This window comes from Salmo salar, chromosome ssa09 (genome assembly GCF_905237065.1).
Source record: "Salmo salar chromosome ssa09, Ssal_v3.1, whole genome shotgun sequence".
NCBI lineage: Eukaryota > Metazoa > Chordata > Actinopteri > Salmoniformes > Salmonidae > Salmo > Salmo salar.
The window spans coordinates 29916547-29934190 of record NC_059450.1 but is presented as its reverse complement, the minus strand read 5'-3'; the positions used below and the strand labels follow the sequence as shown (position 1 = coordinate 29934190).

The window sequence follows — 17644 nt, the reverse complement described above, 5'->3', positions numbered from 1 at the left end:
GAGAGGGATAGAGATACAGGGGTGGAAAGAGAGAGGTACAGGGTGGATGGTGGACGGAGAAATAGAGAGAGGGATAGAGATACAGGGGTGGAAAGAGAGAGAGGTACAGGGTGGATGGTGGACGGAGACAGAGAGAGGGATAGAGATACAGGGGTGGAAAGAGAGAGAGGTACAGGGGTGGTGGCAAGTAGGTAGGTAGGTACATTTTACAGTTCTCTCTAGGCAAGAACTACCTGAAATAAGTCCACTCACAGAGACCAATACATTTAATAAATTGGGATTCAATATGTAATTCTATCAATACTTCATAGGTAAACTGTACAATAGCTACCAAAGAACTAAAACTGCAGAACACAGGAAATAACCCATCATCCTTAGAGGAAGACAGGAAATTGTTTCTTCCAGTGGATTTCACTAATAATGCATTACAATTATAATAATCAATAATGCTGTTTGTTCACATTGTTCCGTGTACAATAACGAGCTGTCGGAGGTGCTCTATCAACAGGTAACCACACACAAATGGCTGTGCTCTGCTGCACTATCAATAGGTAACTAGGTACCGCTCAGTGTCTGTCTCAGTGTTGCTGGTCTTCTGGGACTGCTCAATTCTTTCTGCTGCAGCGCTTGCTAAAAGCCCCTGAGTCGAAGGCATTTGGAGAACAGCTTCCTTAAAGGAGAAGTTCACTATTTTACAACTTGATAGATGGTTCCTCACCCTGAAAATAGTCTATAGGCCAAGAAAATGTTATACATGGTAACTTCAGCTAACTTTAGCCACCGCTAGCTAAACATCTATGGAACTGATGGAGGCATTTAAGTAACATCAAACTAAATATGGAGCTGATTTCAGATGATTGACATTTTTATTAAACATGCTCTCATGCCCCCATCACTTGCATAGATTTTTAGCTAGCGGTGGATAAAGTTAGCTGAAGTTAGGTACCGATCAGTGTCAATAAAAGACAATACTGTGCAGCCGTATTCATCGACCTGGCCAAGACTTTCAACTCTGTCAATCACCGCATTCTTATCGGCAGACTCAACAACTTCTCAGATAGAGTTCAGTGTGTCAAATCGGAGGGCCTGTTTTCAAGACCTCTTGCAATCTCTATGGCGGTGTCACCACTAGCGGTTCTGGGGGGACCCCCTTGTGGCCCCCCTAAATGTGGAGTATGAAATAATTTTTACATAACAAATTTTTGCTATTGTTCTTTTTTTACATCCGTTATTAGACAGTGGTAACGCGGAACACTAATTTAACCCACACATTTTCTGGAGGGACGGCTTTAGGCGGAACATAACAGTATCGTACCACATGCATCTGCAAGTTTTTTGTTGTTGAATGATTATGAACATGGTCTTTTGCCTGCTAATGCCTGCAATGCAGTGAAGAAAACGATATGACAACAATAACGTCTAATGTAACTGGCCCCTCTAACAGTACAACTGGCACCAGCTTGGCCCCCTCAGTTGAAATGGTCTAGAACCGCCACTGGGTGCCACAGGGTTCAATTCTCGGGCCGACTCTCTTCTCTATATACATCAATGATGTTGCTCTTGCTGCTGGTGATTCTCTGATCCACCTCTATGCAGACGACACCATTCTGTATACTTCTGGCCCTTCTTTGGACACTTAACAAACCCCCAGACAAGCTTCAATGTCATACAACACTCCTTCCGTGGCCTCCAACTGCTCTTAAATGCAAGCAAAACTAAATGCATGCTCTTCAACCGATCGCTGCCCGCACCCGCCCGCACGTCCAGCATCACTACTCTGGACGGTTCTGACTTAGAATATGTGGGCAACTACAAATACCTAGGTGTCTGGTTAGACTGTAAACTCTCCTTCCAGACTCACATTAAGCATCTTCAATCCAAAATTAAATCTAGAATCGGCTTCCTATTTCGCAACAAAGCATCCTTCACTCATGCTGCCAAACATACCCTCGTAAAACTGACTATCCTACCGACACTTGACTTCGGCAATGTCATTTACAAAATAGCCTCCAACACTCTACTCAGCAAATTGGATGTAGTCTAACACAGTGCCATCCGTTTTGTCACCAAAGCCCCATATACTACCCACCACTGCGACCTCTATGCTCTTGTTGGCCGGCCCTTGCTTCAAATTCGTCGCCAAACCCACTGGCTCCAGGTCATCTATAAGGTCTTTGCTAGGTAAAGCCCCGCCTTATCTCAGCTCACTGGTCACCATAGCAGCACCCACCCGTAGCACGCGCTCCAGCAGGTATATTTCACTGGTCGCCCCCAAAGCCAATTCCTTCTTTGGCCGCCTTTCCTTCCAGTGCTCTGCTGCCAATGACTGGAACGAATTGTAAAAATCACTGAAGCTGGAGACATATCTCTCTCACTAACTTTAAGCATCAGCTGTCAGAGCAGCTCACAGATCATTGCACCTGTACATAGCCCATCTGTAAATTGCCCACCCAACAACCTCATCCCCCTAGTTATTATTTTTTTTGCTCCTTTGCACCCCAGTATCTCTACTTGCACATTCATCTTCATCACATCTATCACTCCAGTGTTTAATTGCTAAATTGTAACTATTTCGCCACTATGGCCTATTTATTGCCTTACCTCCCTAATCTTACTACATTTGCACACACTGTATATAGACTTTTCTATTGTGTTATTGACTGTACGTTTGTTTATCCATGTGTAACTCTGTGTTGTTTGTGTCGCACTGCTTGGCTCCATCTTGGCCAGGTCTACCTGGTTAAATAAAGGTTAAATATTTTTTGTTTATAAACATAAAAGTTTGTAATGGCTGTTTAAAGAAAACTGAACCATGAATTACAGTTTCTCCTGGCCCATAGACTATATTCAGGGTGAGGAACCATCTACTATCAAGTTGTAAAATAATGATCTTCTCCTTTAACACGCACGGACCCATGCATGGCTTAAAACATTTCTATGAATCATTCCTTAAAAAGGCTTCAATTAGCTGCCTGCTGGAAGACTAGACAAGACTTCTCTATTTCTGAAGTAAAAGAAAAGAGAAGGATAAGAAACAAACAAACAAAAAGGAGAGGGGGATGGAGACAGAGGCAGATAGAGAAAGATGTAGTCTGGAAAGACATCAGTCGATATTGACAGATTACTGTAATTCTGGCTGTCAGGCCCATCGACCGGTGCAACTCACGCCAATCAATAGCTCAGTCCAGTATCGAACCACGCTGTGCTCCGCGCTGTGCGCATGCACGCACACACGAGATTGGACATAGCAGATGAGAATCGCTTTTCACCCCCCTATATTTTGCTTTGTTTTCGAGCATTATTATATATATTTTTTTAAACAGGGGTTAGAGGGTTGATAGAGTATTTAAAGGGTAGATAGAGAATTTAGAGGTGGGGATTTGGAGCATGTGAGCTTGAGTGGTCACCAGAGTCTCACTTTCCAGGAAGATATAAAATAATAATGACTGAAATGGGGAGAAAAGTATAGGTGAAATTACAAATCATTAGCTAAAAGAAAACTGGACTAGAGGGAAAAGTGGTGCTTTTGTACATATTTGATTTGATTTCTACATGGCATAGAAACTGATGGATGGTTTTTCTACTCACTCCAGGCATAAAATACTGAAGCATTAACATTCATATTAACATTATGTTCATTTTGTAACATCGTTACAAACAGCATTATTATCATTGGACAATATAGAAACAATTTGGCAAAAATAAAGCTACTTAATCCCCCCCAAAATGATTTTACTATTCAAAATGATCAACATTAGTGCTAGACAGAGTTCAAAAGCCATGCTACTGGCGATGGTGTGAGTCACCCAAGTGAGGCGAGAGATTAATCGCTACTGAAGCAAATTGCTCTGAATCACTGTGAGGAGACGATGGGCAATGATCGTCGTTTCTCTGCTGGAGAAAAATGCGGTCATCTCTTTGCACCGAGCAGAATGTGATGCTCTACATGTTGAGAAAATGAGCACGGGAGGGGATGAGACATCGATAATTATCGAGCGAGAAGGACGCCGTTCTACCATTATGCCTTGTGAGCCTGCAGTGCAGTGAGGAGCTGGTCTGTGTGGCAATCTATCGCACTCCTCAGAACAGGAGCAAGTCAACACGACAGGAGCTATAGCCGGATTCATTCTACATGCCTTCCACTGTCTCCACAGCAAGGTGACACACACACACACACACACACACACACACACACACACACACACACACACACACACACACACACACACACACACACACACACACACACACACACACACACACACACACACACACACACACACACACACACACACACACACACACACACACACACACACACACACACACACACAGATCTCCCTTGCTAGTGCAAAATAACAATTAACGTGAAAGCCATGGCCATAGGTGAGGAGAGGCATAACAGATCAGTTAGCGAGTGTGTTGTGGCTTTTTCTCCCCCCCTACAGGCAGGGTGCTGGACAGGGTTGTGGTTTGGAGAGTGCTGCCAGGCCATGGCAGGGAGATGGAAAGATGGAGAAGGATACAAGTTCTGGTAAAGGGGGATGAGGGATTTAAGAGCCCTGCTGGCGTTGAGAGCCGTGGCCCGGACCATGGTGGGAAGGATCTTCTCATCCACTATGGCTCCATCGAACAGGGGCCCGAAAAATGGTACCTAGAGGGAGAGAGGGGGGTAGAGTGAGGGAGAGAAGGGGGGGAAGAGAGAGAGGAGGAGGGAGGAGAGAGAAAACAACGCCGTAAGTTACTATTGATTAGATAAAGCCATAACAATAAGAAACTTTATAAAACTATAACAGTGACAAGTGGTTTTCGTCTATCAGATCCCAGGGAATGCAATGTTCAATGCAACATAATGTTTTTGTTATTTTATAAAATTAACCTATTGTTTCAGTGCCATAATTGACTTTCATAAAAGCCAGACCTATTTTCTGTCCTTATCTGGCCATCTTTCCACATTTCCCCAGACTCTGAAGGGACAGACCCATCTTCTAGCCATATCCATACCGCAATTTAATTCTAAGAATCCTGTTGATCCGATTAGGCCGGACATAACTGAGCAGGAAGCAGGAGTACCACAAGACATTTGTTTTGATTTGGTTTATTGAATTATTACAATATAACACTGCAGCAGGGATAGCTGTGATATTGTCAATTGTAATTTTTCAAAACACAGAAATGTGTCTTTTTAGCTTTAATAAACTCACAAAAATATCCCGAGGGATTGGAAGCTAGGGTCAGCCATTGTGCGGTGCCCCTAGTGCAGTTTAGCAGTTAGCCTAAGTGCCTTGCTCAAGGCAACAATGGCAGGAAATGGGATCTAGGATACCTTAATGTCAACGTGATGATTAAAACCGATGTAAAACTGGGTTTTTTGTGTGAACCCACCTCTGGCTTCTTGAGGATCTGGATGCTGTACATGTGGTTCTTCATGGGGTAGATGATGATGAGGACGTCTCCAAACTCCGTAGGGATGATGCCTCTCCTGTAGTCCCGCGAATGCTCAGACCACACAATGTGCACCTCGTCATTCCCAAGATGCCTTAGCTAGAGGGACAGAGGTGAGGGAAGAGGTGGGAGGGGAGAGGAGGAAAGAGCGAGAAAGCAAGAGGGTGAGTGTCCCTGTCCAGGAGTCAACGTTGATTTTTTGTGTTTAAAAATTCAAGTTCATGTTATTCATTCACATGGCAGAGGATGATTAAACATTGTCACACATTAAAGTAACTGCCTAATGTTTCCAGATTTCTATGAAATATAACATATAAATTACTAAGAATATGACTGCAATAGTTTTCCTTTCCCATTTTTTAAAATTATGTATGTTAAAATGCATATTTTCTGTGTTGGAATGGTGTTGGCGTACGCCAACAACAGAATGGTGTGGGCGTGGTCATTAAAAGTTTGCAAGTAGATCGGTGATTGGCCAGCTCATCCTCCTCAGGGAGATGACATGTTCTATGAGGAAATAGCAAACATTTCTGAAACTGTCTATTTGAGATACAAGTTTGAGGTAGGGTTTTTGACGTGTTTTTTCTCCAATTTATTATGCTTTGGCCACAAATAATCTACATGACCAAAAGTATGTGGACAGCTGCTCGTTGAACACCTCATTCCAAAATCATGGGCATTAATATGGAGTTGGTCCCCCCCTTTGCTGCTATAACAGCCTCCACTCTTCCGGGAAGGCTTTCCACTAGATGTTGGAACATTACTGCAGGGACTTGCTTCCATTCAGTCACAAGCGCATTAGTGAGGTCGGGCACTGACGTTAGACGATTAGGCCTTGCTCGCAGTCGGCATTCCAATTCATTCCAAAGGTGTTCGATGGGGTTGAGGTCAGGGCTCTGTGCAGGCCAGTCAAGTTCTTCCACACCGATCTCGACAAACCATTTCTGTATAGACCTGGCTTTGTTCACCGGCCAACTTCTCGGCTGAGCCGTTGTTTCTCCTAGACGTTTCCACTTCAAAATAACAGCACTTACAGTTGACCGGGGCAGCTCTAGCAGGGCAGAAATTTGATGAACTGACTTGTTGGAAAAGTGGCATCCTATGACAGTGCCACGTTAAAAGTCACTGAGCTCTTCAGTAAAGCCATTCTACTGCCAATGTTTGTCTATGAAGATTGCATGGTTGTGTGCTCGATTTTATACACCTGTCAGCAACAGGTGTGACTGAAATAGCTGAATCCACTCATTGAAAGGGGTGTCCTCATACTTTTGTACATATAGTGTGTACAGGTATATGACGAGTCAACAACTTCATTTGGATATGAGTAACAGAATATTAACTTTTAAAAAGTGAGATATTCATTGGGCTGTTACTTTAAGTGAGAGCCTTGAGCTTGGTGTCCCTGATGGAAATTCACTGTCAAAACTCAGGCTGTCTGGGACGGATTCTCATTCTCTCAGGGCCCGTATTAAAAAAAAGAGTCTGAGTAGGAGTGCTGATCTAGGATCAGTTCTCCCCGTCCATATAATTTTTGTCATTGTGATCTAAAAAGAAAAACTGATCCTATACGAGAACTACTACTCAGACTCTTTGTGAATACACTGTCTAGGACTTCTCCATTCATCCAGGACCATCTTACATTGTCATTGTGTCCTGTGTGGGGCAGGTAGCACGAGTTGGCTGTCTAGGACTACTCCATCCAGGGCCATCCAGCACCGTGTCATTAACCTTGAAGAGTGACAGGCGAGAGGTGCCGCCACTGCCACACGCCGCCTCAGACCACAGCACTCATCCATCTTCTCACACTCACTCCATCTTTCTAATGTTCTCTCCATCTTCACATGTTCACTCAATCACTCCGAGGGCCACAGAGAGCCAGGCTGTCACAGGCAGTCCCACAAAGGCCACGTCACACTGTCCTGGCCTGGGTCGTGTTCATTAGGTGCAAAACTGAAGAAAACTTTCTCAAAAAAGGAGGGACTACCTGGACTTGTCTAATAAAAAAACCCTCATTTACTTTTCCCGTTGTGTGCCCTAGTGAACATGACCCTTGTCTGTATAGAGAATTCCATTTGGTAAATCGCTCTGCACATTCATACTCAGGCTGACTGGCTCCCGTTCAGGCAAATAAGTGCACTAAGGCTATCTGGAAGGCCAAAGTTAGTTACTTTAGGAGCAGTTCTCTCTCTAACCCCAAGAAGTTCTGGAAAACGGTTAAAGACCTGGAGAATAAACTCTCCTACTCACAGCTGCCCTTGTCCCTTAATGTTGATGATGTGGTTGTTACTGACAAGGAGCACATGTCTGAGCTCTTCAACCACCACTTCATTAAGTTAGGATTCCTATTTGACTCAGCCATGCCTCCTTGCTCGTCCAACATTTCCTCATCTCCCACCCCTTCTAATGCGACTATCCCCGATGCTTCTCCCTTTTTCCCCCTGTCCCGCTTCAAAGTTTCTCCCTGCAGGCGGTCACTGAGTCCGAGGTGCTAAAGGAGATCCTTAAACGACCCCAAGAAAAACATCTGGTTCAGATGGTTTAGACCCTTTCTTCTTTAAGGTTGCTGCCCCTATCATCGCCAAGCCTATCTCTGACCTTTTTAACCTGTCTCTCCTCTCTGGGGAGGTTCCCATTGCTTGGAAGGCAGCCACAGTTCGTCCTTTATTTAAAGGGTGAGATCAAACTGATCCTAACTGTTACAGGCCCATTTCTATGTTGCCCTGTTAATCAAAAGTGTTGGAAAAACGTATCAATAATCAACGGACTGGCTTTCTTGATGTCTATAGAAATCTCTCGGGTATGCAATCTGGTTTCTGCTCAGGTTATGGATGTGTCACTGCAAACTTAAAGGTCCTAAATGATGTCACCATTGCCCTTGATTCTAAGCAATGTTGTGCTGCTATTCTTTTCAGTTCGCTGCAGCTAGCAACGAACGAGCTGGGCAATGGTGGACTGGACCGTTTTATCTCCATCTCTTCATTCAAAGACTCAATCATGGACACTCTTACTGACAGTTGTGGCTGCTTCTTGTGATGTATTATTGTCTCTACCTTCTTGCCCTTTGTGCTGTTGTCTGTGTCCAATAACTTTTGTACCATGTTTTGTGCTGCTACCATGTTGTGCTGCTGCCATGTTGTGTTGCTACCATGCTGCGTTATCACGTGTTGCTGAATTGCTATGTTGTCGTCTTAGGTTTCTCTTTATGTAGTGTCGTCCCTCTTGTCGTGATGTGTGTTTTGTCCTATATTTTTTAATCCCAGCCCCAGTGCCCGCAGGAGGCCTTTTGCCTTCTGGTAGGCCGCCATTGTAAATAAGAATTTGTTCTTAACTGAATTGCCTAGTTAAGGTTAAATAAAAAATAGCACCTCCTTCTCATCCTCCGCTCTCAACCAATAGGAAACTACTATTCTTTCCTCCCAGCCAGTCACAACATCTAATCCTCATCCATTGCCAAACAGATAGTGGCTAGCTGCTGCTTGAGCCATCTTTCCTTTAACATTTCCCATCAGCAGCCCTCATTCATAAATCCTTGGTCCATAAGACCCAGAGGGTGTGTACGTATTCTCAGCCTTCAGTACGCCTGTCACTGTCTGTTACGAGGTGGGCTGAGGGGAGATGGGGAAAACAACAAACAAATAAATATGCAGGGTGTGTGTGTTTGAGTGTGACTGTGTGTGTGCGCGTGCTTCCCTATGTGTGTGTGCCTGCTGGCCGCTCTCGCTGGCTGAGCTGACACGCTTTAGTGTCTGGTTAACATGGTTTAGTGTCTATCTGCAGATCGCTCTGTTTGATAGCGTCTCCTCCAGCCTCTCCAAATCCAATCAGCTGCTGAGGAGTCATGGTAGGAGTTTAACCAGGGGGACAGCCACAGCCAGATCTAATTTGGCTACATTATGGCCATGTGCAGCGCGGACCACCGGGTGAAGGGGGAGCGGGAGCAACGCTCCAGGTGACGAGTCCCAAATGTCACCCTGTTCTCTATATAGTGCACTACTGAGCTCTGGTCGAAGGTAGTGCACTATATAGGGAATAGGGTGTAATTTGGGATGAACAAAGGGGTTTGGGGGGGCCACCACCACCCGCACGCACAAACATCACTTTGTTGCTATACATACACACCTAAATCGTAGCAATGAGTTATGAGCAGAGTGGTGAGCGCAGATGCAGAACATGAAGACAGAAAGGCCTTTCGGCGGGCTGGATGAGTGATTTCAGACATGAGATAGGAGACGGTTATTTGAAATACGGTGGTTTGAATTTTTTTTTCATCTTACACTCATATCAAGATGGCGCCGACAGAGATGGTCGCCTCACTTCGAATCCTTATGAAACTATGCAGTATTTGTTTTTTGATGTATTATTTCTTACATTGTTTCCCCAGTGCACATCGCCCACCGCTCCCGAGTATACTACTCGCCAATGTCCAGTTTCTTGACAACAAGGTAGACGAAATTCGAGCAAGGGTTGCCTTCCAGAGAGACATCAGAGATCGTAACATTCTCTGTTTCACGGAAACATGGATGATATCCCGGGCTTCTCCATGCATCACACCAACGGAGATAAACACCTCTCTGGGAAGAGGAAGGGCGGGGGTGTATGCTTCATGATTAACGATTCACGGTGTAATCATAACAACATACAGGAACTCAAGTCCTTCTGCTCACCCGACCTAGAGTTCCTCACAATCAAATGCTGGCCATATTACCTTCCAAGAGAATTCTCGTCAGTTATCGTCAAAGCTGTGTACATTCCTCCTCAAGCAGACACCAAGCGGGCCCTAAAGGAACTTCACTGGACTCTATGTAAACTGGAAACCATATATCCTGAGGCTGCATTTATTGTAGCTGGGGATTTTAACAAAGCAAATTTGAGAACAAGGCTACCTAAATTCTATCAGCATTTTGATTGCACAGCGCGAGGGTAATACACTCGACCACTGCTACTCTAACTTCCACGATGCATACAAAGCCCTCCCCTGCCCTCCATTCGGCAAATCCGACCACGACACCATCTTGCTCCTACCATCTTATAGGCAGAAACTCAAACAGGATGTACCAATGACAGGTCTGACCAATCGGAATCCACGCTTCAAGATTGTTTTGATCACACGGACTGGGATATGTTCCAGTCAGCCTCAGGGAATAACATCAACCTATACGCTGATTCGGTGAGTGAATTTATAAGGAAGTGCATTGGAGATGTTGTACCCACTGTGACTATTAAAACCTACCCTAACCAGAAACCGTGGATGGATGGCGGCATTCGCGCAAAACTGAAAGCGCAAACCACCACATTTAACCATGGAAAGAGGACTGGCAATATGGCCAAATATTAACAGTGTAGTTATTCCCTCTGCAAGGCAATCAAACCAGTGAAATGCCGGTACAGGGACAAAGTGGAGTCACAATTCAACGGCTCAGACACAGTGTCTACAGCAAATCACGCTACAAAAAGAAAATCAGCCACGCCACGGACACTGACGTCACGCTTCCAGACAAACTAAACACCTGCTTTGCCCGCTTTAAGGATAATAGAGTGCGACCGTCGTGGCCCGCTAACAAGAACTGCGCCCCCCCCTCTCCTTCTCCGTGGCCGACGTGAGTAAAACATTTGAACGTCGCAAGGCTGCTGACCCAGACGGCATCCCTAGCTGCGTCCTCAGAGCATGCTCAGACCAGCTGGCTGGTGTGTTTACAGACATATTCAATCGTTCCCTATCCCAGTCTGCTGTCCCCACATGCTTCAAGATGGCCACCATTGTTCCTGTACCCACGAAGGCATAGATAACTGAACTAAATGACTACCGCCCATAGCACTCACTTCTGTCATAGTCAAGGATCATATCACCTCACCGGCCACCCTAGACCCACTTCAGTTTGCATACCGACTAACAGATCCACAGACGATGCAATCGCCATCACACTGCATAATCCCATCTGGACAAGAGGAATACCTATGTAAGAATGCTGTTCATTGACTACAGCTCAGCATTCAACACCATAGTACCCTTCAAGCTAATCATCAAGCTGGAGGCCCTGGGCCTCAACCCCGCCCTGTGCAATTGGGTCCTGGACTTTGACGGGCCGCCCCCAGGTGGTGAAGGTAGGAAACAACATTTCCACCTCACTGACACTCAACACTGGGGCCCCACAAGGGTGCGTGCTCAGCCCCCTTCTGTACTCCTTGTTCACCCACGACTGCGTGGCCATGCACGCCTACAACTCAATCATCAAGTTTGCAGATGACAACAGTAGTGGGCTTGATTCCCAACAACGACGAGACAGCCTACAGGGAGGAGGTGAGGGCACTTGGAGTGTGGTGTCAGGAAAACAACCTCTTTCTCAAAAAGTCAACAAAACACAGGAGATGATAGTGGACTTCAGGAAACAGCAGAGGGAGCACCCTCCTATCCACATTAAAGGGACAGCAGTGGAGAAAGTGGAAAGTTTTAAGTTCCTCTGCGTACACATCAAGGACAAACTGATATGGTCCACCCACGCAAACGGTGTGGTGAAGAAGGCGCAACAGTGCCTCTTCAACCTCGGGAGACTGAAGAAATTTGACTTGTCACCCAAAACCCTGTCTAACTTTTACAGATGCACAATTGAGAACATCCTGTCAGGCTGTATCACAGCCTGGTACGGCAATTGCACCACCCTCAACTGCAAGGCTCTCCAGAGGGTGGTGCAGTCTGCACAACGCATCACCGGGGGCAAACTACCCGCCATCCAAGACCCCTATAGCACCTGATGTCACAGGAAAGGTGCTTCTACACCTGCATTGCTTGCTGTTTGGGGTTTTAGGCTGGGTTTCTGTACAGCACTTTGTGACATCTGCTGATGTAAAAAGGGCTTTATAAATACTTTTTTGCTTTCAATCAATCAAAGACAACAACCACTCGAGCCACTGCCTGTTCAGACCGCTACCATCCAGAAGGCGAGGTCAGTACAGGTGCATCAAAGCTGGGACCGAGAGACTGAAAAACAGCTTCTATCTCAAGGCCACCAGACTGCTAACCAGCAATCACTAACTCAGAGAGGCTGCTGCCTACATGGAGACCCAATCACTGGCCACTTTAACAAATGGATCACGAGTCCCTTTAAACAATGCCACTTTAAATAAATGTTTACATACCTTACATTACTCATATCATACGTATATACTGTATTTTATACCATCTATTGCACCTTGCCTGTGCCGCTCGGCCGTCGCTCATCCATATATTTATTTGTACATATTCTCATTCACCCCTTTTTGATTTGTGTGTATTAGGTAGTTGTTGAGGAACTGTTAAGATTACTTGTTAGATATTACTGCACTGTCGGAACTAGAATCACAAGCATTTCGCTACACTCACATTAACATCTGCTAACCATGTATATGCGACCAATAAAATGTGATATCTTAGAGGTCATCTGATGGATTGGATGCCTGTTAGTTCACATTATCAGCAGTGTGAGTGAGTAACCACAAGCAAGCTATCAGTGGCGTTTCAACTCTTGTTATTAAACCCCTCAAATCAGACTGCGATAAAAGACACCCCTCCTCTCTCTAACCTCCTCACCCAAGCCACTGCAGAACAAGGGGAAGAAAATTAAAACTCACAGCTAATGATCCGTCTGCTTATTACTGGTCATTAGACACCACAATGTTCCTCTGGTACATTTACATTTTTATCATTTAGCAGGTGCTCTTATTCAGAGCGACTTACAGTTAATGCATTCATCTTAAGATAGCTAGGTGGGTCCATAGAGATCCTGGTTGAGACAACTACATATCACATTACCCTCCTCTACTACACTAATGTTACAACGAAATGACTACTGTGGCCATTGGCCTACTAAGAAACTGTGTGCACAACCATGTGTGCACACACATGCACAACCAGCCACTTCAATATTCCCCTCTTGTCTGTCTGCGTTCATTAATGAGTATATTATTAGTATTAGCAGCACCTTAGCATCCGGTCAAGGCTGTGTGTGTGTGTGTGTGTGTGTGTGTGTGTGTGTGTGTGTGTGTGTGTGTATATCGCCCCTATTGAAGACGTATGCCAGGGGAAGTGAGGGGACAGCTCTAATGATACTTCATTGTTCATTCTGCATCGCCGCGGCGATCTATAGCTACAGGCCCTCTGTATCATCGGCCACCCCGGCCTCACAGCCAAACTCATTACAGCTAATGCCCTCTGTTCCCTAATTACATTTCTGCCTGCTGAAAAATAATACCAAGACAGACGGATATTTGTAGAAGAGGAGAAAAACAAGGGAGAGGTGATGTCTATTTTAGGTTAAGAGTGAGAGAGAAGTAGGGTGAAAGAGAGAGATGCTAGCATGTTCCAAAGGGAAAGAGAGAGAGATGCTAGCATGTTCCAAAGGGAAAGAGAGAGAGATGCTAGCATGTTCCAAAGGGAAAGTGAGAGAGATGCTAGCATGTTCCAAAGGGAAAGAGAGAGAGATGCTAGCATGTTCCAAAGGGAAAGTGAGAGAGATGCTAGCATGTTCCAAAGGGAAAGAGAGAGAGATGCTAGCATGTTCCAAAGGGAAAGTGAGAGAGATGCTAGCATGTTCCAAAGGGAAAGTGAGAGAGATGCTAGCATGTTCCAAAGGGAAAGTGAGAGAGATGCTAGCATGTTCCAAAGGGAATGAGAGAGAGATGCTAGCATGTTCCAAAGGGAATGAGAGAGCGATGCTAGCATGTTCCAAAGGGAATGAGAGAGAGATGCTAGCATGTTCCAAAGGGAAAAAGTACAGAGGCAGAATGAGAGATAAAGAAGAGATAGAAGGAGAAAGGGCTTCATGAGAGAGAGGAATAAAGGGAACCATTTAAGGTGAGAATATATTTTCTCCCTCATTGCCACTGTAGCTGGAAGGAGATGGAAGTTCCTCTCGTCTTCTGTAGCAACCCATTGCCCCTGTAGCTGGAGGGAGATTGAAGCTCCTCTCGTCTACATTAGCAAAACATGGCATGTTTCTCTGTGGGGCTCAAGTCCACACAAAAACAGCTCTCTGCAGGTAGAAATGTGACCCATCTGAGAGAGCTCGACATATAATGGTTAAGTAGTGGACTGAACAGAAAGGTCAGTGTGTTTTCGTTCCGCATTGTATGAGTTGGGGGATACAGAGAATCACTACAGAGTGGTGTGAGAGAGAGAGAGAGAGAGAGAAGACATTGGGTCTCTCTCTGCAGGGGAGCAGTGAGAGCATCTAAAAAGGCAACACAGAATAACCCACCCCCTGCTGACTGGATGAAAGGGAGTGAGAGGGACATAGACAGACATGGCTGCGGTCCAAACACTTAAAAGACACACCCTATCCGCTCACCCCTCAAATTAAGTGGACACTTCTGATGACGTATCATGACGTCTGACAAGTATACACTTGCAGGGCAAGGGGCGAGGGAGGAAGGAAGGAATGATTTTTAAATGGACCGCCCTTGGCCAATCGTTCATCCCGCGATGATTGTGTTTTCAGCCTGAGGTAGCTTGTGGGTGCTTTATATGCGCTACAGTCAATTATGAGAATTATGTCTACTAATATTAAACATATCATTCTTAATATACGCCTAATGTATGATAGCTAGCAAATTAATTTGCTAACTAATGTTAGCCTGCCTAGCTGGAACTTCTGGAGGAGAAAAATGTTTGTCTACAATTCCCAAAATATAACCAAACAAAAACATATTTACGAGACGTGTTTGTGCCATCATGTGCATTAGTAGCACAATTTCTAACTTATTTGTTACTTACACTTGTATGACTTCTCCATTGATGCTGTTTTTAAGTTTTTGCGGACTTTTCTTAACGGATGTACAATCGTCGCAAATTGAATTTTGGGGAGTTTCAGGCCCCGGAGTGAAACGAGGGCTGAGGGCCTTATGTTGCAAACTTCCCTTGCTTGGCTAATCTTTGGACCACCCTCCAAGATGATGAAGGGATTCCCCCAATGGCATAAGGCGAGGGTAAGTGGACGAGGGTGAGTCTTAAGTGTTTGGACCGCAGCCCTAGTGTGTGTATCTCAATAAAAGTTCATAACAGGGTTGCAGTCAGACATGATCTTTTTCACATAGACACCAACTACCATTCATAGAACACCATAACAGACCTTTTTGGTGAGTGAGTCGTCTGAGTCGGGGGGCATCCGCGTGGAGACGTGGAACATGACCTCAACGGTGGAGGTAGCGAAGTAAGGCGTGGTGAGACCAGTACTCTTGTTCCTCTGAAGACCTCCCATAAAGCCACAGTGACTGGTCAAGTTCACCTGGAATACAGATCATCAAACTTCCATAAGATACACTAAAGCAAGAAGTGGGCCATCAAAGTATTTTCAGTGTTCTAAGTCAGGCACAGAAAAATATAACTCAATAGTAATATAACTCGACAATATAACTCGACAAAACGAATTAATATTGAAAAAAAAAATAAAACAGGTAACCACGTTAAGAACACCTGCTCTTTCCATGACAGACTGACCAGGTGAATCCAGGTGAAAGCTATGATCCCTTATTGATGTCACCTGTTAAATCCACTTCAAATCAGTGTAGATGAAGGGGAGGAGGCAGGTGAAAGAAGGATTTTATGCCTTGAGACAATTGAGAAATGGATTGTGTACATGTGCCATTCAGAGGGTGAATGGGCAAGATAAAATATTTAAGTGCCTTTGAACAGGTATTACAGTGGTTGCTCAACTAAAAGTTTTGAGATTATGCTGCGGGACTTAGAAGTAATTTGTGGTTTAGTACGGTACCCTGCGTCACTGCTTCATTGCTCCAGAACAGCACTGATTATGCTTACTGGAAAATACTCTTTCAAAATGAATGGAAGAGGCAAGTGGAAGGGGGAAAAGACAGCGCTGCTCTGAGACAAGCATGGGGACTGGTCTTGATAAATCAATGAGATTTCTATTTTCACTGAATCTCCGTTTGGGTATTGGTTAGACTACAATAAGGGTGTGGAAATGTTATGCTCTTAGTACTGTAGCCTACTCCCGACTGGTCACGTTGTACAGCTCCATATTTTCCTAACGGAAACACTGAGGGTTTCTTTTTTCTTGGAATAGAAACATCATAATATTAATCAAATTAATTAAGCAACATTTCTTAAAATCAATCCCATTTACTATGTTCTTACAAAAAAAGGTTTTAAATTCTCTAGTACAGCCAATATTGAAGACTGTCAAATGCTTCTCAAAGATGTTAGTGCTAGTTTGACCACCAGAGGACTAGCATTAATGGCTGACAATTAAATAACGTGCCATAGAATTCTGCGGCAGCCCGCAAGGTGGACTCCAGTATGATGCAACTTTTACAAGAAAAAACACTGTAGGTGCCAGGTGCACCGGTTCATGTCAAGAACTGCAAAACTGCTGGGTTTTTCACACTCAACAGTTTCCTGTATCAAGAATGGTCCACCACCCAAAAGGACATCCAGCTAACTTGACACAACTGTGGGAGGCATTGGAGTCAACATGGGCCAGTGTCCCTGTGAAATGCTATCGACACCTTGTAGAGTCCATGACCCAACGAATTGAGGGGGGTGCAACTCAATATTAGGAAGGTGTTCCTAATGTTTTGTGCACTCAGTGTACAGAGATGCTGAAAGGTTGTAATGGAGAGAGGGGTCTGTCTTACCTCCCAGCCCAGCCCAGAGACAAAGTCCTCGTAGGCCTGACTCCCCCTGGTATTACACAGGATAGAGTGCTTGTCCTCCTGCCCCTCCGCCACGTAAAACACGGCTATTTTGTGCGTCTCTCGACTACAGGAAAAGATGGCGAATGAGAGAAAAGATAAGGAACAAGAAAAAATATATAACAAAGATAAGGAAACATTTTCGTTGTTCCCTAAAAGTAAAACAGTATGAGGAAGAAGAACCACTAACATACCACTGCCTGGAGTCGAGGTTCTTAAGCTCTCTAAGCAGCTTCTCGTTCTTCTTCAGGAGATGGAAGTTGCTCCTATAACAGAGAACAACAAGTGTATAAGCCATTGGCATAAAGAATTGTGACATAGATTCTACATAGCCTACAGATTCTATTTACAACGCAGTGATGTCTTGGAAAATATTCTAAAGTATTCGGAAGCTTGACAGCAACAAGACACTGAGAATAGACAAAAAAGTATACATTTTATTCTATTCACAACAACATTAGCCAAGCCTGTCCTCACTCCCTACAGGCAGACAGTGATCAGGTGATTAGGTCTATAC

At 44.6% G+C, this 17644-nt stretch overlaps 1 protein-coding gene across 1 annotated transcript in view; it reads right to left on the bottom strand.

Moving 5' to 3' along the window:
• Positions 1-17644, bottom strand: part of LOC106611173 (ral GTPase-activating protein subunit alpha-1-like) — a 123605-nt gene that overhangs the window by 33329 nt on the left and 72632 nt on the right. Inside the window, 5 exon segments of the mRNA XM_014211096.2 lie at positions 4527-4654; positions 5386-5544; positions 15546-15701; positions 17071-17194; positions 17322-17393. Of these exon segments, the coding sequence (XP_014066571.2) occupies positions 4527-4654; positions 5386-5544; positions 15546-15701; positions 17071-17194; positions 17322-17393 (639 nt within the window).